General features: G+C 38.8%; 1 protein-coding gene across 3 annotated transcripts in view; it reads left to right on the forward strand.

Moving 5' to 3' along the window:
- Nucleotides 1-7255: 7255 nt before the first annotated feature.
- LOC138825058 (cGMP-inhibited 3',5'-cyclic phosphodiesterase 3B-like) overlaps nucleotides 7256-24779 on the forward strand; it is a 120331-nt gene continuing 102807 nt past the window's right edge. For 2 of the 3 annotated variants that reach the window (XM_070019443.1, XM_070019444.1), the window contains exon 1: nucleotides 7257-8614. In XM_070019443.1, coding sequence (XP_069875544.1) covers nucleotides 7613-8614 — 1002 coding nt within the window. In that variant the 5' untranslated portion in view covers nucleotides 7257-7612. Of the gene's footprint in view, nucleotides 8615-24779 lie in introns of all 3 variants that reach the window. The other variant, XM_070019445.1, reaches the window with a different exon arrangement.

The raw sequence follows: 24779 nt of genomic DNA on the forward strand, positions 1-24779 counted from the left end.
GGAGGTAGGTAACGTGAGTCATCAATAACCTGGAAGGTCAAGTAACTACAAAGTAGTAACCAGATCTGTTTCTTTCCTTCACTTCATGCTGCTTTGCCTTTTCAATACATTTCCCAGAGCTTCCATACTGCTGTGTGCAGCTTAGGAACACACACACAAAGTTACATTATTTGCTTCTATTGCAATGATCAGATGTAGTGGCTCATGCAGTAGTTGAGAATAATACAACTATAATTTTATTCCAATTGTATCATATTAAAATAATGAATAGTTTACTTTTGTTGATAATGTTAGACAATAAATTGGATCAATTCTCTTGAGCTTCTCTTGCAAAAAAGGAATGACTACAATTTCAAGTAGGTTTAGTGGAGAAAGCAGATTTCTAAATTTTTCTGTGGTGTGTCCCATTGCTAGTTACATTTAGAATCAAGAAATGACTACTGCCTGGGGTAAAATGCAGTTTGCTCTTGCTGCCTCCTGTAGATTGCTCAGCCTGGCAGTTTGTCACTCTCCCGGGCAAATATCCAGCTTGTGGTAGTGAGGTGGTTTTGTGGCAGAACTCCACAATTAACCACAAGTTCAGTGTCAACGGTAGGCTGCCACCGTCGTGGCTGTGATCCTTCAGATCTGCTGGGATAGCCAGAGCTGAAGAAACTACTGCTTGTCTAAGGAGGGAGCAGGAAAACTTGGAAAGCGTCTACATTGCTGTTTATTGTTCAAGGTTCAAGTTTTAGGCTTAAAACAAAAAAAAAATCTAGGTAATTTCAGATTAATAGTCAGGTATTTAAGACAACTTGAAAATACCAGTTGTTATATTTTAAAAATATAGTAGTGAATTTGTCACATATAACTGTTGCTCTTTGAAGACTAGAAAATGAAAAAAGGGATTAATATACTAGAATATACTCTTTCATAGCAAAGAAATTCAGTTATCATTACTCTAATTTAAACAAAAACAAACCCACCTATACATGGCTTAAACATGTATTTTCTACTTGAAATAAAACATAAACACTTGTGTATATATACTATATATATATATATATATATTTGTAACTCTTTTACTGATTTTGTGAAAGTAGATATTAAAATATTTCTTTCTGGGTGCCAGTGGCTCATACCTATAATCCTAAATACTCAGGACGCTCTGATCTGAGGGTAATGGTTCCAAGCCAGCCTGGGCAGGAAAGTCTGTGAGACTCTTATCTCCATAAACCACCAGAAATCTAGAACAGTGCTAGCCTTGTGCAAAAAAGCTCAGGGACAGTGTCCAGGCCCTGAGTTCAAACCCCATGAGTAACAAAAAATTCTTAACTACAATATAAAAACTTTTTATTAAATCACAGTTTAAGGTTTTCTGTTAAAATTCATTGGCTGATAAAGCAAAAGGAGGACATACAAGTTAGATTTACTTAAATTGTTTTAGAAATACAAATACACATGAGAAAGTTTTGAGCCCTTGCCACAGGCAGAGTACTGGGGTAGGCAGGGAGATTGAGCTAAGGTGAAATAATACAGAATTTTTTTTATGTAGAAGACTATATTGCACAGGTAGCCATGTAAACATAACAACACAAACTTTTATATATTACAAATAGTAAAAATAGACTCCTGTTTAATATTTCTCTAGTTCCCTCTTATCTACTATTTGCCTTTGTTTTTCTCTTTCTTATTCTTTAGAGCCACAGGATGCTTAGTTAACCAAATATACTGGGATTACATTCCTCTAGAGCTTTGCATGTGCTTGTTTCCTTTGCCCAGCTTAACTTTACTACCTACTGCATTTACGTAACTTCTGTTTATCTTTCGGGACTAACCCCACATACAATGTACTCCGTGTTTCCCAGTACATTACTCCTTACCTGACGATCCCACCAGGGTGTAGGTAGGTAGTATACTCTGAGCTCTCAGAGTATACTGAGCCCACTTACTTCTGTATCACAGCTCCCATTACTGGACTTCAGTGTTTCTTCTATGTCTCACTCTCCACTAGACTATGGAACCAACCACACCTTCATCTAGCACAGTGTCCAGTACAATTCCATGCATTTAATAAAGGTTGAATAAATAAATGCATTCATTAGGGAAGAAAGGTTAATATTTATGGAGGAGCATGGCACAGAGGAGAACAGAAGTAAAAGAAGCTAGAGAATGAAATTAGAGACAAAAATAGAGAGTGTAGGGGACATAAAGAGAGGATAGTAAGGGAGAGAACTTATAGAGGAGAAGCAAATAGAATAAAATGAGACAGCCACATAGTGAAGACAGTCTGGAAGAAAATTATTTTCTTTAGTATTGTTGAAGGACTTGTAGCAAATATTTTGTTTTGTTTTTTGTTTTTGTTTTTTTTTGGTATTCTTTTGTGCCTCTTCAATATTTTATGGTGTATATGTCCTATCTCTTAAAGAAGCAGTTCAGAGGAAGTTAAAAATATGCTAAATAGAATCTAGCATCTTTAATTAGTGAGCATAAATACTCAAACTAAAAGATTAAGTAACTGAGTGTCTGTGGCTCATTCCTGTAATCCTAGCTACTCAGGAAGCTGAGATCTGAGGACTGAGGTTTGAAGTCAGCCCAGGCAGAGAAGTCTGAGACTCTTATGTCTAATTAACTATCAAAAAGCTGGAAGTGGAGCTGTGGTTCAGGTGGTAGAGTGCCAACTTTGAGCAAAAAAGCTCAGGGACAGTGCCCAGGCCCTTAATTCAAGCCCCTAGGATGGACACACACACACACACACACACACACACACACACACACACACACACACACACACACACACACACACAAAAGTGAGATGCAGACTCTGAGACGGGAATTAACTAGAAGAAAAATAGACATTTTTAACATACATAAGTACCAGAGTTACACTGTACATTTTAAACAGGAGGATTCTTTCTATACTAGAGAAAACTAGACTTTATTTTCCAATCAAATGCCAGTTCTTTCATCCTTACTAGACTTTACAAGGTTTTCATTTAACTTAATTGAAAGTTAATGATTCTATTATTAATAGTATAAGAATACAACTATTCTCCTAATAATACTAATAACATTATTACTAGTATTACTAATAATATTACTACGGCTTGAACATAAGGCCTCATACTGTATTTGGCTTGCTTGCTCACACCTGGCACTCTACAACTTGAGCCATACCTCCAGCTGGCTTTTTTTGTTTAATAGAGATAAAGAGTCTCACTGATTTTTTCTGCCTGGGTTGTCTTTGAACCTCAATTCTGATTTTAGCCTTCTAAGTAATTAGGATTATAGACATGAGCCAGCTCTTGGCTTATATTTCTCTTGAAAAAAATGTTTAAAAACCCATGGCTAAAAGGTGACAATGTAGAATTAGAACAATAAATAATAATACATAATAAAAGTGCTTAAAGAATTGCTATTATTCTTTTTCTAGTTGCTCTTAATAAAACTTCAGAGGCTACTCTCTATACCTTCCTGAGAATTCAAATCCTGAGATGTTGCCTGATTTTTGGATTTTTGTCTAAGAATCATTAATGACAAGAGTCCAAAACGTCATCCCACTTTTTCAGTCCAATTCCTTCTTACTCATATTCCATTATAGTAATTATAATAAAGTCATCAAAGGTGTAAGTGATAAGCTCCATTTTAAAATATTTGTCTTGGAAATTAATTTTTGGAAATTGCTGTAGACATGAATTTTTTTTAACATCTGGATTTTAGAGTTAGGAAATAACCCTGTCTTAAAACAAAGATTGAAATAAAGGCTTAGTGGTATGGAAGCATGCATACTGGAAGATAGGATAGGAAGGGAAAGGGGCTGAGACCTAATGTGAGATCCAATTGTTTTTGGCTTCTTTGTGGCTGCAAGTTAAAACTAGGACTAGGAATTTACAGACAGGGATTGCCCTGTCATAAGAAATGATGACTAGCACCAAAGGTTTCAGATGAAGAAGGTTTTTAACAGCTCGGCTGAGCCCAGTATTGGAATGACATCTAAAAGTTCTGTCAGTAACAATAGAGTCTATAATTGCTGAACAGTAGTGTTTAGGAACAGTGTTAAGCTCTGATAATGAAAAGATTTAGGCAGGGTTCATCCATAGTTAATTGGAACATTAGTGACTTATTGTTGTATATTCAAACTGGCTCACATAGAACTTTGGAGCATGAGGACAAGGACCTGTTTAAAAAACAATGACAACCAACTCAAAATAACTTGAGAGATGGATGGTAGTACCAGGATTCTGTTTCATGGACCATCAAACTGGTAAAGAAAGCTTCTGAAAGTGGAAAGATTACCAGTGGAGATTATCAGAGAAATCAAAGTGAAGTAAAATGAGGCTGGGTACAGAGTGCTAAAATAAATAAAAAGTAATAAGTTATATTAAGTCCTTTATTACAACAGATAGTAGTCCTAGATTTTAAAAATCTAAATGACAAAAGCTAAGTGAATCTATTTGTTGTTTAAGTTTGGCAGAAGAACAATTAAATAACTTGACCTCTAAGAAATGCAGCCTGGTAATAATCATTGATAAAGACTAAACAGAGAAAGGAATTGCTATAAACATAGTTAGATCATTCTTTTTGTGCATATTTTTACCTAAGCAAAACTTCCAGTGGTCTTTGGTCACATTTAGAATTCTGTCAGATGCTGGGCTGGAGGGATATGCTCCAATAATATAGGCTATTGGCAGAGTTGAGTTTTCAGCCCCATAAAGATCTTAATAATAGTTGAAAGAACTTGTAAGAGTAAGGAAGTTAGTTTTATGAAGGTAACTTTTAATTTCATTTTTAGACAACAATCCTTTGTTTGAACTCCTTTACATTTTACTTGTCAACACTAAAAGTGTTTTGGCATTCTGAAAAGTGAATCTTAAGACTGTCTTAAGACCAAGGGGAATTCAAAAGACATTTAAATTAAATGTGCTCATTTTACATTTGAGAAGAATGAGGCCTGTAAAAGTTATATGACTTGCTTAATTCCAGAGTTTGAATGGCTGGGTTGAAACCAAAACTCAAGAAGCTGAATTTCTAGCTTACTACTGTTTCCATTGCCATATTTATCTTATCTCAGACAACAACCTCAAGTTTAAAAGTGTTTAATTATCAGGTTTAAAAATAATCACAAGAATTTTAATCTAAATTTATTCTAACTTTCTAAACCATTTGTTCTTTTACACGAAAATTTTTTTAGTTTTTATTTTAAAAATATTTTATTGTAAAGGTGATGTAAGGCGGGGTTACAGTTACATGATTCAGGTAATGAGTATATTTCCTTTTGAACAGTATTATCCCCTCCCAGCTTCCTTCCCCCCAAAGTTTTATGGTTTATTTCCAACATAATGTCTAATGGATTTGACTGGTGAATTGGTTCTCCCTGTATCTCATTATTTCTGTGATTCCCCTTTCCTTTCCCAAATCAGATAAAATTATTATACACAAGACAAAGAGTACAAAAATCAAAAACAGTGACTGGAAGGAATTAACCAAAGAAAAAAGGAAAGAAGAAAAGAACAGAACCTCAAACAGTATATAAAAAAAAATCTCTTCCATTTCTTGGAGTTGTTTTTGATAAGTATCATTTTATATGATCTATGCACATAGCTATTGAGCCCTTGGGATCCTCTCCTAAGAATACCCTCCTTTGTTCTCACTGTGTGAATGTTTAGATTTGTAGGATAATTTATAATGGGCATTTCCATAATGTTGGTGCTCTTCTGTAGAAGCTTTGAATGTTTTCTATTGAGTTCCTATTTAAATCTTGTGAGTTCTATGCACAAGGTTAAAAAAATGTCTTTCCCCAGTTTTGCTGACATGAGTAATTTTTTTTCTTTCAGTTGATGGAAGAAAAGACCCAATGGACTTCTATATTTTAGGACAAGCATTTGGCTAACCAATTAGAAAACTCTTTATTTTCTCTTTAATGTACAAAAAAGGAAAGGGGATTTTGGCCTTTTTTCGCCTTGGCCAAATTCTTGAGCTAATTTCTCAATGATTTCTATTATGTATGTGAACTATGACCATACATGAAAATGGTCTGCTTTAGTTCATGGCTGTGGGCAGAGATTAATTGGTGAAAAATAGGCCTGTTTGTGGGATTTACCACACAGTAATGTTTCTCATCTCCCTGGAAAAATGTGGAATTAGCTCTTTGAGAAATGCAGGCTTGTCATGAAGTTGAAGGGAGAGTTTCTGTGGAGGGAAACACAGTTCTCTCTCTAAGGCAGTTATGATTGGTTAGATTCCAGAACAGTCCCTTTGGAACAGCAAAGTTCTTTTCTTCCTACTTTTAAGTCCATGTTTTCTAATGTTGCTAGTTTCACCAAGCTTTCACAGACAGCATCTTTTGGGGGGGGGCTTCTTTCAAGATCAATGGATCCAAACTTGGGTGTGGTTTTGGAGAGGGAGGGACCACTGAAGAGGACCCCCTCCCATGCCTTCTCTCTAGAATACCCTGTAAGTGCCAAAAAAAAAAAAAAAAAGGTCCTATGTGGAAAGAACATTTGTGATAGCAAATGAATGCTGTGTTGGAGATACAGGATGTGAATCAGTGCATTATGTGGCAAGGGTGTAAAACTGAGGCTTGATTAGATGAAGAAAACGGTCTACAAAATATAGATGCTGCTGCCATAACGCAGTCCAGGGACACACTTTCTTAGGCATCCCTGTGAGGGTCCGGGCCCAAGAATCCAAATTGCTGTTGAGGATCGTGATTGGGGTTTCTCCAGTCCTCGCTTGGTGGTGGCTGCCCCTTCAATGGGTCATAGCTGAGCTCACACAGTCCCAGTGCCCACTGTGAACCCAGCCACTACTCCTCCCTCCTTGGCTCTTCCCTGGTGTGTGTGTGTGTGTGTAGGTGTGGCTGGGGGGCACAAACACCTTCTCGCCTGAGACGTCAGTAGTGGACCTGTTGGAGCCTTGGCTGGGCTCGGATGTCTGTCACTTACCGTCAAAGGGAAACTGTGCGCTCGTGGATCCAGGATGGCGGGCTCGCCCTTGCACCCGCAGATGACAGGGTCCGTCTCTGCCAATCACTGCCCGGTCTTCCGACTGCTGTGCCCGCGCTCTTCTTAACCTGGGCGCGCTCAGACTGCGGGGTCTGGGATTGGCAGCCCCCAGTCGGGCGCTAGCCAAGGCGCGGGTGGGCCGCGGGATGGAGCTCGAGCACGCGCAGGCGGCGGGCGGGGCGCGCTCCCGCGCGGAGTCCCCGAGGGGCGGGGGAGGAGCGCGCGCCGCCCGCCGCCCGCCCGCCCGCTCGCGCGCTCGCGCGCCCAACGGACCAGGCTGGGGCGGTGAACTAACTGTTGCAGCCCGCGCGGGAGCTGGGAGGCGACCGGAGCCTCCAGTCCCTAGAGGTGCCCGCGGGAACAGGAGGAGGAGGAGGCGGCCTCCGCCCTCTGGGAGCGAAGCCCCTTCGGTCCCTTTCTTCAGCAGCATGCCGCGGACGCCGCCGCTCCGCAGCCCGCGCGGCGGTGGGGATCCCGGGCGGCGGTGGCGGGCGCAGCCCTGACGCGCGCTCGGAACCTTGAACGCGGGGACGCGGTGTGAGGGGCGGGGGGAAAGTCGCCTGAGGTCTGAAACGGGGCTCCCGGAGCCCCGCGGCCGCCCCGAGGCCTCTCTGCCCGGACCCGGGGCCATGAAGAAGGACGAACGAGACGGGAGAGCCATGCGGTGCCCGCCGCCGGACGGGGCCGCCTCGCCCCCCGAGAGCCTGCGGAACGGCTACGTGAAAGGCTGCGTGAGCCCGCTGCGCCAGGACCCTCCGCGCGGCTTCTTTTTCCACCTCTGCCGCTTCTGCAACGTGGAGCCGCCGCCGCCGCCGCCGCTGCCGCCGACCTCCCGCCCGCCGCCGCCGCCACGGCGCGGCTCCCCCTCGGCCCCGGCGCGCCTCTCGCTGGGCGCCCTGGCCGCCTTTGTCCTCGTGCTGCTGCTGCTGCTGCTGCTGCTGGACGCGGGGCCCCAGAGCTGGGCGGCCGGGGCGGCGAGGCTGCGGACGCTGCTGAGCGTGTGCTCGCTCTGCCTTAGCCCGCTCTTCAGCATCGCCTGTGCCTTCTTCTTCCTCACCTGCTTCCTGACGCGGACCCAGCGGGCGCCGGGCCGCGGCGGCGGCGGCGGCGGCGGCGGCGGCGGCTCCTGGTGGCTGCTGGCCCTGCCCGCCTGCTGTTACCTGGGGGACTTCCTGGCTTGGCAGTGGGGGGCTTGGCCGTGGGGGGACGCGGCTGCGGCCCCGCACACGCCCCCGGCGGGCCGGTTGGTCCTGGTGCTGAGTTGCGTGGGTCTGCTGACGCTCGCGCACCCCGGGAGGCTCGGACACAGCATCCTGGTGCTGCTCTTCGCCTGCTGCGTCTGGTGGGTGTCGTTCGCCAGCCTCGGGGCGCTGCCTGCCGGGCTCAGGCCGCTGCTCTCCGGCCTGGTCGGGGCCATCGGCTGCCTGTTAGCTCTTGGCTTGGATCACTTCTTTCACATCAGGGAAGCCCCGCAGCATCCCCGCCTGTCTAGTGCTGCGGATGATAAAGTGCCTGTGATCAGACCCCGCCGGAGGTCCAGCTGCGTGTCCCTGGGAGAAAGCGCGGCCACTTACTATGGCAGCGGCAAAATGTTCAGGAGACCTTCTCTGCCTTGTATCTCGAGAGAACAGGTAGGGTGACCCCCTCATGTTGGGTCTGGGAGGACGTGAGTGGGGTGGGGAAGGAGGGAGAGGAGGATCTGGGTTCATTCCCCCCCCCCCCCCGCCTCTCTCCCTCCCGCGTCCCCCAGGTGCATCAGAGCATTTGAAGGCTGCCCAACTTGCAGGGGGGAGGAAACCATGTTCTAGGAAGGTTTTGGGAAATACTAGAAGCTTGTGAAAAAAGGCAAAAACAATTCTTTTTTTTTTTTTAAATCTAAGCTGAAATGAAATAGCCTACTGTAATCTTGCTTCACTTTTTAAAGTATTGCTTTTTGCTGTAGGTGAGTTCTCAGAAAAATGAGATGAATTATTGGCGCTTTGTTAGTTTGACTGCTTCCACTTGGGCATTGTCTGATGTGGAACTTTCTGGTGCTGTTTATCTGCGGTTAAGGAGATGATGATGTCTGCCCCAAAAAGACCTCTTGCCTTTTAAACAAGAAAATATTTATGGATTTTGAGCAGGGAGGTTTCCATATTACTGATGATAATTGAGAAGATCAAGAACAGAAATGAGCTTTGGAACTGAGACTTATCTAGGGGAAAAGACAGAGGTATTGGCGAATACAATTTCTTAAATGGTCTTGTGTAGTTGTTGCATAATTAGGAGAAGGTTTTAGCAATTCAACCTTTAAACTTAGAATTGCCTGGAAAGATGCCCAAAACATTTTCAATTTTTCCTTGTAGGCTGTCATAGTTTTTTTTTTTTTAAGAGAAGTTGAAATCATCAGGTAATCAACTTACAGGAAGATAGCATTAGGAAGCCTACCTGTTTTGCATCATTGAGAGACTGTCATTACTGTTTATTGAAACATGCAAAAGACTTTACATATATTGTCTCAAGTCCTCACAAAGATTTCCGTTTGGTAGGTGACATTACCCTCAGTTTAGAGTTGAGGGAATTGAGGGTTTTTTTTTTTGAGGTGATCCAACTTTGTTAGGTATAGAATGTGGTAGTGTTAGGGTTTGATTAATTTTCTTAGTTCTCAGTGCTGTGTTCTGCACTGCTTATTGGATAAGGGTAGAAGTTCTAAACAGTAATTTATATCCTTGGTTTTTAGATTTTATAGATTCATCACATCTTTTACACCAAGACCCCAAATATTGGAAACAAAAGTTTCTTTACTACATCCAAGACCCTCATTTCTATAATTGTTTTGGCCAAATATTTGAGAAAAAAGTTACAACTTTTGTTCTTTAGGCTTACTACCAGTAATAATGGATAGGAAAATGGGTATCAAGTAAAAAGTTTTTTGAAAAGTCACTGTACAGCAAAATAGTAGCAATTATTTTCAAAGAATCAAATAATATTTGACTCAAGTATATGTGAATAGATTGCATTAACACTGAGATAGTCTTTTAGCACAGTTTAACCACATTTGTAAACAGTTTTCCTAAATGTAACCGTATAACCGTATTAGTTTTTAACACATTTTAGTTGTAATATATTGATATAGTTTATAGGTGTGTTCTTTTTAAATTGAAAACTTCTAGATTCCTCCCTCATTTCAACTATGGAGTCAAGGATTCAACCAAGGGCCCCATGCTTGCTAAGCAAGGCTACCACTTGAACTTAGTTTTTCAGAGAGTCTTGAGCTAACTTTGCCAGGTCTGGCCTTGAATGGTGATCTTCCTACATCTGCCTCCTGAGTGATTAGGATCATTAGCCTAGACCACTAAGACTTGTTTAAAAACTTCTTGTCTTTAACCTTTTCATTGGTTCTCTTTCCATTATAGCAACCTTTATCAACCTTTAACGAGGTGCATTCTTATTATCTATACTAATGGAAAATAAAATTTGTGCTTTTAAAGAGAGCATATTTTCTTATTGTAGAAAACCATTATTCACTTTTCTACCCCGAGGAGAAACAGCTTGGTGGTTTTAAAATATATGGAAGTATTATTGTTTGGGGGTATATGTTTGGTTATTAAATGCCTAGCACCACAAAATGCCACCATTGGGATTTTTTTTCAAAAAGAAAATGTTAAACCAGGAGTGAAAACATTTTCTTATTACAGAAAGAAATAAAAAAGATTGGGATGGAATCTGTCCTAGGTGAAAATGTCCTGGATTCATGGGCAAAGAATTGTGGGACAAGTCTTATTTAACCTTAGAAATGTCAGTGAATATTCGATAGTCTCTTGTTAACTGGGGGATACCAGTAGAAGAATTCGATAGCACTTTCTAATTCTAAAATTAATTTCAGTTAGTTTATACTTTCCATAAGGTGTAAATAAAAGCCAGTGGGGTCACAAATTTAAATTTTATTTTAATATGAAAGTTGATACTACTGACCAATATTTTTCAGGATATAATGATTAATAAAGTATTCTGTAATTTTTGCATAGTCAAATCTTTGAGAAATAGGGACTCATTTTTGTGGTAATTATTTTATTTCAACTTATTTTAGAATCTAAATGTTTTTAGTAGCATCTTTGAAAACCACTTGAAAATTCCTATCAATGACATGTTTTTAATTATGCAAGAATGGATTTAAAGTAGCTTTCAACTTTTAGTATGTTATATACCGCTTTGAAAAGTAATTGGGCATATTTAAAAAACATTTGATTTAACACTTGTTTATATAATATTTGACTTAACTATTAACCTATATGTCAGTTTTTAACTAAGAAGCTTTAAAAAACATTTAGAGATTTAAAGTTTAAATTTGATTACTGCAGACTGTTTTTTGGTGGGCTAATAGAAAGAAGCACTAAGTTTGAATTTGAAATCTGTCTGCTAGGGGTCAGCTGGAACTAAGAGGAAGTTAAAAACATCTGTTGTCTATATGAAAGCTTTGGTCGAAACTGAAGTAGCTACCTTTCTGTGCCATTTTAAGTGTATATTCTATAGGTAGTTTTCAACCACATCATTTTGTGTGGATTAGGTAAATATGAGCTTTAGAAAGGTGTAAGTTGGTGTATGACATATTTTTCTATACCTGAAATGCCAAGTACTTTCTAAATGGTTAGGTAAATATTTAAAAATTCTGTGGCCTTCAGGCCCATAAATATTAAAGTGTTAATTTTATTTGAAAAAAGTATACATTTGCAGTGTGATGACTTTAAAAAAGGAGATCTTAAAATGTGATGATTTATACTCCCCTCCCCCAAGCAAATTCCAAGGCAACCGCACTGAATTACTTTAATAATATTGTAGAATTTTTTTGAGTTTTATGGCTTCAGTGAGTGTGTTAGCCTAAATTGTATTTATTTATTTATTTATTTTTGTTCCAGTCCTGGGGGTTGAGCTTGGCCTGGGTGCTGTCCCTCAGCTTTTTTTGCTGAAGGCATTCTCTATCACTTTTGAGGCACAGCTCCACTTTCAGCTTTTTGGTAGTTAATTGGAGAGAGGAATTTCACAGACTTTCTCAGATCTCAGCCTCCTAAGTAGCTAGGATTGCAGATGTAATGTGAACCACTGGTGCCTGGCTCATGATACTTTTTTTTTTTTTTTTCCGGTAATGGTAGCCTTACGTAACAATTTATACTCTTGTTTCATAACTGTTGTATGTACTCTGCTGTCAGTTACTTTTCAAAAACATAGATTTAATTGTTAACTGTCTTATTTTAAACATTTTCATAGCTTTTATTGTCCACAGGATAAAGTTCACGCCTTTGAATATTGCTTTCAAAGTGCTTTATAACCGGTTCTTAGTTTTGTTTTTGTTTTCTTTTATTTTCTGCACCAATACTGAGGCTTAAACCTGGGGTACTGTTCTCCTTTAGCGTTTTCGCTTAGGGCTGGGTTCTGCCTGCACTGGCTTTAAACCACAGATCCTCAGATCTTGATGTCTTGAGTAGCTAGGATAACAGGTGTGAGCCATTGATGCCTGAATCCTTTACCTTTTTTTTTTTTTTTAGAAGCATTTTAGGACTATAGATCCCTGCTCCCTGCATCTATCATTGGTTCCAGCCATTTGAGGGTTGCTTATTGTTATTGAACTTACTATTGCTTTTTTCTTTTACTTTTTCCATACCTACTGGCTGAAAATCTCCTTCAAGGAACAAATAAAGTTACAAGTCTGGACAGTTAACTAATATTCAAACTAATATATAAGTGGAAAACAAAACTCTGTAGGAACAGGGCTGCCATGTTTAAGACTAAAAATTGATAAATCTTGTGAAGTAAAGGCAATGTGTGGTATGAAACTTTTAATTATATCACACCAATTAGTAACCTTTATTTACTTTGCTTTCATGCTAATTGTAAGGCAGTTTTCTTTGTCTGCAGCCTCTTAGCTCTCCTGTCATTCTTTTCCCTTTTTTCTTTTAATTACCAAGTCAAACTATTTTCCTGTCTTTCTATATCCCATCCAAAGCTGGTAGGATCTATATATTCTAAAAGCCTTATTTTAATATGAATATTTATATGGAAAGTATTGAAACTTGCTTAAAAAATTGAATCCCAGAGAAATAAGAAAATTGGTTCACGGTTATGCTATAATGTAAAAACAAAGTTCTAGAATCTAGATCCTGACTTATAGTCCACTTGTATTTTCCATAAAGAGCATAGATATCTACAGTCATAGTTTTTTTGAAACTATGCTTATATTTTCCAAGAATCTCTACTTAGGTGATCAAAGGCAATGTCCTTGGATAAAGGAGGTGGGGTGGTGATTTGAGAGAGAGTGGACAGAGAGTCAGGAGAGACTTCACACAGATTTGGTGTGTGTGTGTGTGTGTGTGTGTGTGTGTGTGTGTGTGTGTGTGTGTGTGTGTGTGTGTGTGTGTGTGTGTGTGTGTGTGTGTGTGTGTGTGTGTGTGTGTGTGTGTGTGTGTGTGTGTGTGTGTGATGTCTGTGTGTGTATGTTTGTCTGCTGATCCTAGGACTTGAACTCATGGTCTGAGTGCTGTGCTTTTTTAAAAGTTCAAAGCTAGTACTCTACCACTTGAGCCACAGCTCCACTTTAAGCTCTTAGGTGTTTAACTGGAAATAAGAATCTCTTGGACTTTACTGCCAAAGTTAGCTTCAAAGTGTCATCCTCAGATCTTAGCCTCCTAAGTAGCTAGGATTACAGGCATGAGCCATCTGTACCTGGCTCAGTATAGTTCTTAATAATGACCTTGAAGAAAAATTTTATATCTAATATGATTAATTCAGGATGGCTTGTTAGGATTCTACTGGACTCAAAATTACATGCCATCTGGGACTAACTGCATAATGTACATTGAGGAAGGAGGAGAGAGTAGAACGAACAGGAAAAACAGAAATGAACCTAAACAAAGCCTTCTTTTCCTGAAAGTATTCTGTTCAAACAAAACAAACTGAACAACTGTGTTATCCAAAGATTGAAGAGGGCTGGTTTTTGTATGCATTTTTTTTTTTTTTTGGGTCCAGTCGTGAGGCCTGAACTCTGGGCCTGGGCGCTGTCCCTCAGCTCTTCAGCTCAAGGCTAGCGCTCTACCACTTGAGCCACAGCGCTACTTCTGGCTTTTTCCTTATGTGGTGCTGAGGAATCGAACCCAGGGCCTCAGGCATGCAAGGCAAGCGCTCTACCACTGAGCCACATTCCCAGCCCTGGTTTTTGTCTAGAAGGTATTTCTTGACTTTTTAACATTGATTTCATATTCATATTCTTATTTAGAAACTAAACTGATCCATGTTTATTTAGGTGGTTGTTAGGAGCTTGCTTTTAGAATTTGAGGCAGAAGAATGTACATTCAGCATATTTTCCTTTTCCAATCTAGAACTTTTTCTCTAGCATTGATTTTTCTTGGAGGTATTTTCTCTTTATAGACTTTTTCTCCTCCAGCGGCTGCAGTTTACTGTTTGACTGCTCCTTCTTTATATTTCACACATATGCATTGAGCATATATTAAATATATATAATTAGAATTTAAATTTTGACTGAGCATACAACATAAAAGATTATTTACACTTGTGTGTTTATGTATGTATACATATGTATTTATCTAGTTATATGCTTTATATTATATCTATCTTTATCCACTATTCATTATTTAGGCATATTGGAGTTTTGTTTTGTTTTTGCCAGCCCTGGAGCTTGAACTCAGGACCTCGTCACTGTCCCTGAGGTTCTTTTTTGCTCAAGGCTAGCATGCTATGACTTGAGCCACAACACCACTTCTGGCTTTTTCTGTGTACATGGTACTGAGGAATCGAACCCAGGGTTTCATGCCTGCTAGGCATACTGGAGTTTTGAACTCAGGGCCTTGAGTTTGGTGACTTGCTTGTTCAACTGGTGCTCTACCACTTGAGCCACACTTCCAGCCCGTCTTTTTGCTGGTTCTTTGGAGAAAAGTCTCATGAACTTTTCTGCTCAGGCTGGCTCCAAACCTTAATTTCCTCATCTAAGCTTATGGAGATTCGACTGGATTAGGATTACAGATGTAAGGCTCCAGATCTTGGCCACATGTAATATTTTATATGATTTAAGGGAAAAAAGTAAAAAAAGTCACATGCTCACTACTTATTTTCCTTTGAAGGCTTGCATCAGTCTCTTGCATCCTTTACTGCACCAAGGTAACAGCTCTTGAGTTTTTGATCATTTATTTTTCTATAACTCTTTATGAATGTATCCCTAAAAAATGTTATTAGTGCTACCTGATTTTGAACTAAAGATAAATAGAAATACACTGCACACATTCTTTTTTTTTTTTTTTGGGTCCGGTCGTGGGGGCCTGAACTCTGGGCCTGGGTGCTGTCCCTCAGCTCTTCAGCTCAAGGCTAGCGCTCTACCACTTGAACCACAGCGCCACTTCCGGCTTTTTGCTTTTTTCTTATGTGGTGCTGAGGAATGGAACCCAGGGCCTCATGCATGCAGGGCAAGTGCTCTACCATTGAGCCACCTTCCCACCCCCCCCTACACACATTCTTATGTAACTATTTTTCTCCATTTGCTAGACTGAAATTTATGTTGATATGGATAGTCATATTTTATTTTTCAGTGCTGGATAATATTGTATGAACATTGTATTAAACTTATTTTTCCTCATTGCGATGGACTTGAGATGTTTTTCAGGTGTTTGCTATTATGTATAATGCCTCTATAATAAAATTTATAAATGTCCTCTAATGAATACATCTGTGTAGAAGTAGGATTACTAGGTTGCAAGTTGTGCTCATATTAAACTTTACTATGTATGACAGGCAGAGTAGTGGCATCCTAAGATGTCTATATTCTAATTCTTAAATTTGTGACTGTATTACCTTATAGGGATTCACAGATGGGATTAAGTTAAGGATTTTGAGTTGGGAGATTATCCTTAATTACCTAAGTGAACCCAATATAATCACAAAGGTTCTTAAAAAAGTGGGAGGCCAAGCCGGGCGCTGGTGGCTCACGCCTGTAATCCTAGCTACTCAGGAGGCTGAGATCTGAGGATCGCGGTTCAAAGCCAGCCCGGGCAGGAGAGACCATGAGACTCCTATCTCCAATAAACCACCAGAAAACCAGAAGTGGCGTTGTAGTTCAAGTGGTAGAGCGTTCGCCTTGAGCTGAAGAGCTGAGGGACAGCGCCCAGGCCCAGAGTTCAAGTCCCATGACCGACAAAAAAAAAAAAAAAAAAAAAAGTGGGAGGCCAGAGAAGAAGATGCGATAGTGAAAGTGAGATGGGAGTTATGCAGTGTGAGAAAGGCTCACTTAACCTGTTTTTCTTTGCTTGACATTATAAGGTGTCCATGGGCCAAGGAAAGTAAGTAGTCAGTAGAAATTTGGAAGAGGCAAGCAGACAGATTTTCATCTCAGAAATTAGTGAGTCCTTGCTGACAATAACTGGATTAAGTTTGGTGAGAACTGTGCATTTATGTATGTATGTATGTATTTATGTGTGTATGTATGTATGTAATAGAGACTGCCTAGCTAGCTCTCTACTACTTGAACTATACCTCCATCCCTTTTTTGCTTTAGTTTATAATTCAGGTAGGATCCCTTGCATTTTGGCACTTTGAACTGAGATCTTCCTATCTCTACCTCCAAAGTAGCTGGGATCAAAGATTGTGATCCCACATCTGGCCTTCCTTAGTTTTTAAAAAATCTTCCTAACTCATCAATAACTAGGGAGGATGTGAATAGTTTTACTTTTCTGGTGGACTTAACCAGTTTCACCCTATTGTTGTAATTGACTTCTTAAACTTTTTTGTACATAAATATGGAGAATAAAAATTTCAAGTTAGATGAAATGATTTATAAGAACAAAAAGCATGCATGAGATAGTACATGGGAGTAGCTAGAGATCAAATGTAGGAAAGTCATAAGAATTAGTATGGTCAGATTTGACACATACTTTACAAACTGTTATTTTAATATGCTTTACCTTGGAGATATTAAAATTACATATATAGTCTATATCAAGAAGAACACACTCTAATAGAGACAAAAATGTAAATGATTACAAATTCAGTATGGTAAATGATATAGTACATAGGAATAAACCATGTGTCATGACAGCATTATGAAAAGAACAGGAGAACAGTCAAAAAGCCTTCAAAAATAAGAGACTATTGAGCTTTAATTTTCAAAGAAAGTTCTTACTGTGGTGAAACAAAAAAATGAATTCATTGAGATTCCACCTCACTTTAGTCAGAATGGAAACAAACAACAAGGATAATGGTGAGGATGAACCAGAGAGAGGGTAAGAAGGTAGGGAACTAACTACTATAGCATATTGATGAGATGTAAATTAGTCTATGGAAATCAGTATGGCCCTTCCTTAAAAGGAGAATGAATGGAACTGAAAGCTATCATGTTAAGCAAATTCAGTTAGATTCATAAAGACAAATACCCTGTTTTGTGTCATATGTGTAATCTAGTCCTAAAAAACACTTGACATGAATGTAAAAGGGCAATCATTTTATGGGAGAAACTGGTAGGAGTGGGAGAGGGGGAAGAGGATGATGATGAGGTGAATGTCTTTTAAGTACGTTACATTTATGTATGAAAATAGCATAATGAAACCTATTAAAATTATCTGATAAGGGTGAGGATGAAACTTGAGAGAAAAAGCCAAGTGAGAGCCCGAGGTCCTTAGTTTAAGACCCAGTGCAAAAAACACAAACAAAAACAAACAAACAAAAAAACCAGTGCAGGCACACAAAGAAGGGGGAGTATAGAAAAGGTAAATAAGAGAATAATAGAGTAAATATGATCAAAAGTACATTATACACTTGTATGGAAATGTCTCACCTCTGTAAGTTAATATATGATAATAAAAATAAAATATTTACTTTTATGACTTTACAAACAAGTATCCAAAGATATTTCAGTATCATTTTCACTTTACTATACATATATATGTAGGTAAATACTTAACAGATTAAGCACATTCCACTAGTCACTGATCAGTATAAACAACAGAACAAAATGCTTTTATTCTCCACCAGAAATGTCTCTATTAATACAGGTAATAAAAGCAATGCATTGTAGGATAAGATATATACAGTGATATGTGTGTGGGGGGAGTGCAGGTACGCGTGCCAGCCCTGGGGCTTGAATTCAAGGATTAGGCGCTGTCCCTGAGCTTTCCACCTCAAGGCTAGCGTTCTACCACTTCATCCAGAGCTCCACTTCCAGCTTTATGGTGTTTAATTGGACTTTCCTGCCTGGGATGTCTTTGAACCACAATCCTCAGATCTTAACCTCCTGAGTAGCTAGGATTAAAAATATGAGCCACTGATGCTCAGACAGAAAAGAGACATTTTTATAATGTGATATAATAAGTGTGGAGTTCTCATTGTGTTAGTCTCAGTCATCCTGTAAGCTACGTATTGGGTCTTATTTTGTACCTAGACACTAAGATGAATACATTCAAAAGCACTTAGCTAGTTTTTAGAAAATAACACAATACACTAAGTTCAATTTTCAGTATAGAGTAATCCAATAAATCTTCAAATAGAGCAGTTTGTCAAAAAATTTAAAAATTAATTGAGAGGAATTGCAGAATTGACAAAAAAAGAGAAAATCTTAAGCCTGAATATGTAGTGCTTCAGATAGAATATTTGGCTATGTGTATGATACTTGTGTTCAGTGGAATTTATGCAGGCAGCACACATCTTAGTATGCCCCCAAAAGGTGCAAGCAGGAAGTCTGAGAGATTAGTAGACATTAAAGTCAACTGTAATTTGAAGAGTTTTAACCATCTTTAGAGATCTTGATAATTTACTTCTGTTATGTGTGTCTGTGTTTAAAAGACAAAGCCTAAAGTGAAGAATCCAGTAATGTATAAAGGGCTACTTCCTATGATGTAAGGGTATGTGGTAAGTGTGACTTTGACACAAGCCAAAGAGGAGGGACTAAATAAACCTCTCCCAAGACTATGTAATCACAAGAGGGCTTTCATATGTATACAGAATATACACAAATTATATGTAACATGTAGATGTATGTATACATGTGCATGTGTATATATATTTTACCTGTTCATCTATTGATGTACACTTGGGTTTCATTTCCTTAATGGCTGTTGTGAATGATAATTTTCTGTGACAAACATGGATATTTGAATCCCTGCCTTCAGTTTGTCAGGGAATGTACCCATATGTGGACTTGTTGAATAGCATGATAATTTTATTTTTGATATTTTTGGGGAGCTGCTGTCCCATTTTCTTCAGATGGCTGCTTTATTTTACATTCTAACAAACACTGCACAAGAATGTTCACAATCCTTGCTGTATTGATTCTGGATCCATGGTGAGGCAGAACATGGTGACAAGATTCTGTAGAGAAAGAGACTTTACTTCAAGCAGAGAGGAAGGAGGGGACAAGAGAGCAGGTATAACTTTAGAAAACATGCCCTGAGTGATGCTTCTTCCCACTATGTCTGCCTTCTAAACTTTTTATAATTTGCTAAGATAGTGCCAACACCTGAGGACCCATACCAAAAACGTATGTTATGGTTTAAATATGAAAGATCTTTCATATTTAAACCATAACATACGTTTTTGGTTATTCATGGTCCAAAAATACTAAATGGAAAATTCCAGGATGGATAATTGATTAAGTTTTAAATTGTACACTGTTCTGTGTAATGTGATGAAATCTTGTGCTGTCTTGCTCCATTCCACTCAGGATTTCAATTTTTCTTTGTCCAGTGTCTTCTTCATGGTTTTTGTTGTTGTTGTTTTCTCGTGTGTATGCCAGTCCTAGGGCTTGAATTCAGGTCCTAGTTGTTGTCACTGTCCCTGAGCTTTTTTTGCTCAAGGTAGCACTCTACCACTTGAGCCACAGCTTGACTTTCAGGTTTTTTTGGTAATTAATTGGAGATAAGATTCTCTCACAAGCTTTCCTGCCTGGGCTGGCTTCTAGCCTTGATCTTCAGATCTCAGCCTCCTGAGTACTTAGGATTACAGACATGAGTCATGAGCACTCAGCTGGCATCTTCATGCTGTACACACTACTCTCACTCAGCAGTTGCATTGACTATCAGGTTGACTAATATGGTATTCCCATGATTGTGTTCAGGTAACAGGTAGTAGTCTAATGCTGCATCATAATGCCTACATTATTTACTTTATTTGTTTTATCTCATTATATATGTGTTGTGTCATATTGTCACAATGAGGTGCCATAATACAATATGGTATTTTAAGAGAGAATGAAACACCGTATTTATGTAACTTTATTATAGGACAGTGTTGCCATATTACTATTATTATAATTATTGAGGAATCTCTTAATATGCCATATTTATAAATTTATTATTATAGTTATTCGTGGGGAAAAAGCTTACTATATTTTGGGTACTATATATAATATCAGGCATGCAGTAAGGACTTGGAAAATTTTTTCTTTGGTTAAGAAGAGACTACTATATTATACCTATTTATACTATCATAAGCATTCTGTAATTATATATATATATATATATTATTTTTTTTTTTTGTCAATCATGGAGCTTGAACTCAGGGTACTATTTCTGAGTTTCTTTTGCTCAAGGCTAGTATTCTACCACTTTGAGCCACAGCTCTACTTCTGGTTTTCTGGTAGTTAATTGGACTTTCAGGCCTAGGCTGGCTTTAAATCATGATTCTCAGATCTCAGCCTCCTGAGTAGCTAGGATTATAGACCTGAGCCACCAGTGCCCAGCTTAATTCCTTTTTTGAGCATTGCAATGTGCTAGGTGCTATGGGGAAAATATATAGCTAGATAAGAGACAGTTTTATCCTTAGGAAATTTTTATGTAGTAGAAGATGTTAAAAGAGCTGACTTTGAGACAGCATTACATTAATGCTGTAATTCCAGTCTGAGTATCTTGTGGAAAGCAGAAGTATTGATAGAGTTGTATTGGAAGTCTTGTCTAGTAAAAGAAGCATTTGAAGGATATCTGGTACTTGACACTTCCACTGAGCTATGTTTATGTTAGTTTTTTTTTATTGTAAAAAATACCCGGCAACATATAAAGCCAGGTTCAGTGATGCACCCTCTAGTCTGAGATACTCCAGAGGCTGAGGTTGGAGGATCATTTGAATCTAGGAGTTCAAGGCCACTTTGGCCAAAATAGAGTTTCTCTCAGAAACAAGCAAAGCAAACAAACCTTATAAAAAAAGGAAACAAAAACAACCCAAACCTTGAAGTGCCAAGCAGCTTTAATATCTGAAAGTTAATTTCTTTGCAAATTATTACTAGGACATTCTTTTGGAGCTATAAGCTCTGAAGAATTGTGCAAAGATTCTATACTTCTATACTCATGTGTTTAAGATAGAAGACTGTATCATACTGTCAGAGGTCTTAAATAACACTCATTTCCTGTGTAAATGGAGAAAAAAGTGATGGAGTTGAGATTTATATACCATTCTTTATTCCTGATAAAGGTGACATTAGAGGACATGGCTTATTTATGGAGTTATTTTTGACTTCTAAAACTGAATGTTGAATTAGGTAGACTTAACCTGATTATAAGTTAGAGCCAGGAACATTTTTCTTATTTTGCGGGAGAACATATCCTAGGAGGAGAATTAGAGCTCTTCTGCTTCCAATTAGTCTGTAAGCCTTTAAGAGCAAAGGCAAGGGGAGAGATATACTTATGTAATTCTTTAGTCTAATAAACAAGCAAGTCAGTATTTCTCTCAGTTTTTTTTTTTTTTTTTTTTTTTTTTTTTTTGGTTGGACAGCTTGAACTCAGGACCTGGGCGCTGTCCCTGAGCTCTTTTGCTTCAAGGCTAGCATTCTGTCACTTTGAGCCACAGCTCCACTTCTGGTTTTTAAGTGGGTAATTGGAGACTTTTCTTCCCTGGGCTGGTTTTGAACTGGGATCTCAGATCTCAAACTCCTGAGTAGCTAGGATTACAGGCATGAGTCACCTCTGCTTGGCTAGGAAAAGTCTTTTTTATAGAAGTATTAGGATTGAGGAAAAAGCTTGCCTCTCATGAAAACAGAAGTCATTTGTAGTTGGTCACCGGTGGCTCATGCCTATAATCCTAGCTATTTGGTGAATAGACTGAGATCAGGTCATCATGGGTCAAGGCAATCATGGGCAGAAAAGTTCACGAGACTACCTTCTTAACCAACAGCTGGGTGCAATGGCATGTGCCTGTTATTTCCAATAAGGTGTAAAGTGAGGATTATGGTCCAGATGCATGTCTGGATGGGAAATGTGATCCTATATCAAAAATAACAAGTGTAGAAAGGGGCTGGAGGCATGGCTAAGCAGTTGAGCACATGCCTATCAAATGTGATGCTCTTGACTTCAAATCCTAGAGTACTCAAAAAAGAAAAAGCCACTGATAATAATACTGACACTTTCTACACATTAATTTTTATGCCTCCTCTTTTTTGCAGCCATAGTTTGCACAGTTTTGTGGAGTTTACATAATTTAAAAACTGAGCCTAAAACACACTTTATAGTAAAAACAACTATATAACTTGAATGTAGGGATGGGAGGGGGAAAATGAGGCAAATGACTGAAGAGGTAACATTGATCAAGAAGTATTGTATTTATAACCTAATATGAAATTGTAACCTCTTCATACAATTAGTAATGATAATAATAGTAATAATGAACTCTGTCACTGATGGAAGGGTAGTATATTAACTTGGGAATAAGTCTCTAAAGGAAAAAAACCCAAAACTATATCAAGAAAGTGTCTTTTAGTTTTTATGTGTATGTGATACTTACCAGACAAGCAGAAAAGGTCAAAAGCTATGTACATCTGATCATATAAGATGATACTAAGTGAAATGAGTCCCAAGATAGGGACACAAGAGGTTTTACCTTTGTTGCTGTTGTTTTTTAATGTACTATGTGGTTTTATTTTTTTGTATGTTCTTTCCCCATGGTATAACCCCTGTTTTCACTGTATTTGATTCTGGTGTCCAGAATCTTGTATATACATTTTTCTACCCCTGATTTCACAGTATTTGATTCTGGTGCTCTGAATCTTGTATATACATTTTTCTAATTTGGGGAGGGGAAGGGAAATAACAAAATGCTCAAACAAGGATACAAGTTGACCCATTGTAACAATGAGTTATACAAGACACTATGTTGAAAACAAACTTTACAACTTCGGTAGTGGGGGGGGGGGCGGAGATTTGGGGAGGTGGAGAGGAAAGGAAGGGGTGGTAGGGGAAAAACAAAGGAGGGGATAACAATGCTCAGTAGGAAATGTACTCATTACCTTATTCATGCAACTGTAACCCCTCTGTACAGTATCTTTACAATAAAAAATATATAAAAAATTAAACTCTAAAAAATTGGTTGTTTTCAAAACCCAAAAACCACCAAACTAAAACAACCTCCCCAAGCCTAGATCCTTTCTGTTTTCTGCTCTTTCTTTCTTGAAAAAAATAAGTTACTTCTGTCTGCATGCATATATTGTTTTTTTTTGGGGGGGGGGTCCGGTTGTGGGGCCTGAATTTCTGGGCCTGGGCGCTGTCCCTCAGCTCTTCAGCTCAAGGCTAGTGCTCTACCACTTGAGCCACAGCGCCACTTCTGGCTTTTTTTTTTTTTTTTTTTTGCTTATGTGGTGCTGAGGAATGGAACCCAGGGCCTCAGACATGCAAGGCAAGCACTCTACCACTGAGCCACCTTCCCAGCCCCTGCATGCATATATTGTTGTACTTAGCATTTGTGCTTTTATTATTCTCTAACATCTCTGTATTTTATGTTTGTTAAATGGAGGACAGTACCTTATTTACTTTGTGTTTCTGGAACTTGCCCATGCACCAAATAAATAGTATATTGAATTGGCTTATTCCATTAATTATCTTTGTCACTGTAAATGACATTTCCCCTAGGTGCTCTATAATATTCATAACTTTGCACTTGACACTAACTTGGGGAAGAAGATGCCTAAGGAAAATCACAAATCCCAGCAATAATTTACAGGGGAAGCTTCCTTTGCATGAATGCCCAACTTTATAAGTGAAACCTAGGGAAAGGTTAAAGTTGAGAGAAGAGAAACTGTACCTGATGTAGGACATGACCTCTTAAAAAAAGGAAGAAGTACCAAGTGTGGATTTTGGACAAGTCCACAGTTATGTAGTGTTATAAACAATTATGGTGCTGCCTCTAGATATACTTGAAAAAAAAAACACTTAAGAATTGGTTATATTTCCCAAGTGTTTGAATAGTTATTAAGTGTTGATAGGACATTTTCAGTAATTAGATTGCATCATTTTTATTTTGTTTTATTTTATGTCTGTATTGGGGCTTGAACTCAGGGCCTGGGCACTGTTCTTTAGCTTTTTTGTTCAAGGGCGGCATTCTAGCACTTTAGCCACCACAGCTCCACTTTTGGCTTTTGGTGATTAATTGAAGAGCCTTGTGGACTTTTCTGTCTGGGCTGGCTTCAAACTGCAGTTCTCAGATCTCAGACTCCTGAATGTCAATGATTACAGATGTGAGCCACTGGTGCCTGGCCAGTTTTTGTTTTTTGTTTTTCTTTCGAGGGAGATATTCGCACTCTTAATGAAAATGTACTGATTTTTATAGTTTACTAAGGAGGAAAATAATAGTAAATTAGTTGTAATTATTTAGCAGTTGCTAGAAATGGGGTTATTTTAAATTAAACACATTCTTATCAGGCAGCTAGCAAGAACTTGACATAATACATTTTTATTTTAAATAAATTTTTGTTGTTACTCTTTCTCAGGTTTCCCCTACTTCTGTTTAAGAACAAATCTAATGAAAACTTATTTCCTGATAAGTAAGGGTTGACATTTTAATCCCATTTAT

The sequence above is a fragment of the Dipodomys merriami genome, unplaced genomic scaffold, assembly GCF_024711535.1.
Source record: "Dipodomys merriami isolate MVZ:Mamm:240054 unplaced genomic scaffold, mDipMer1.0.p SCAF_133, whole genome shotgun sequence".
Taxonomy (NCBI): Eukaryota; Metazoa; Chordata; class Mammalia; order Rodentia; family Heteromyidae; genus Dipodomys; species Dipodomys merriami.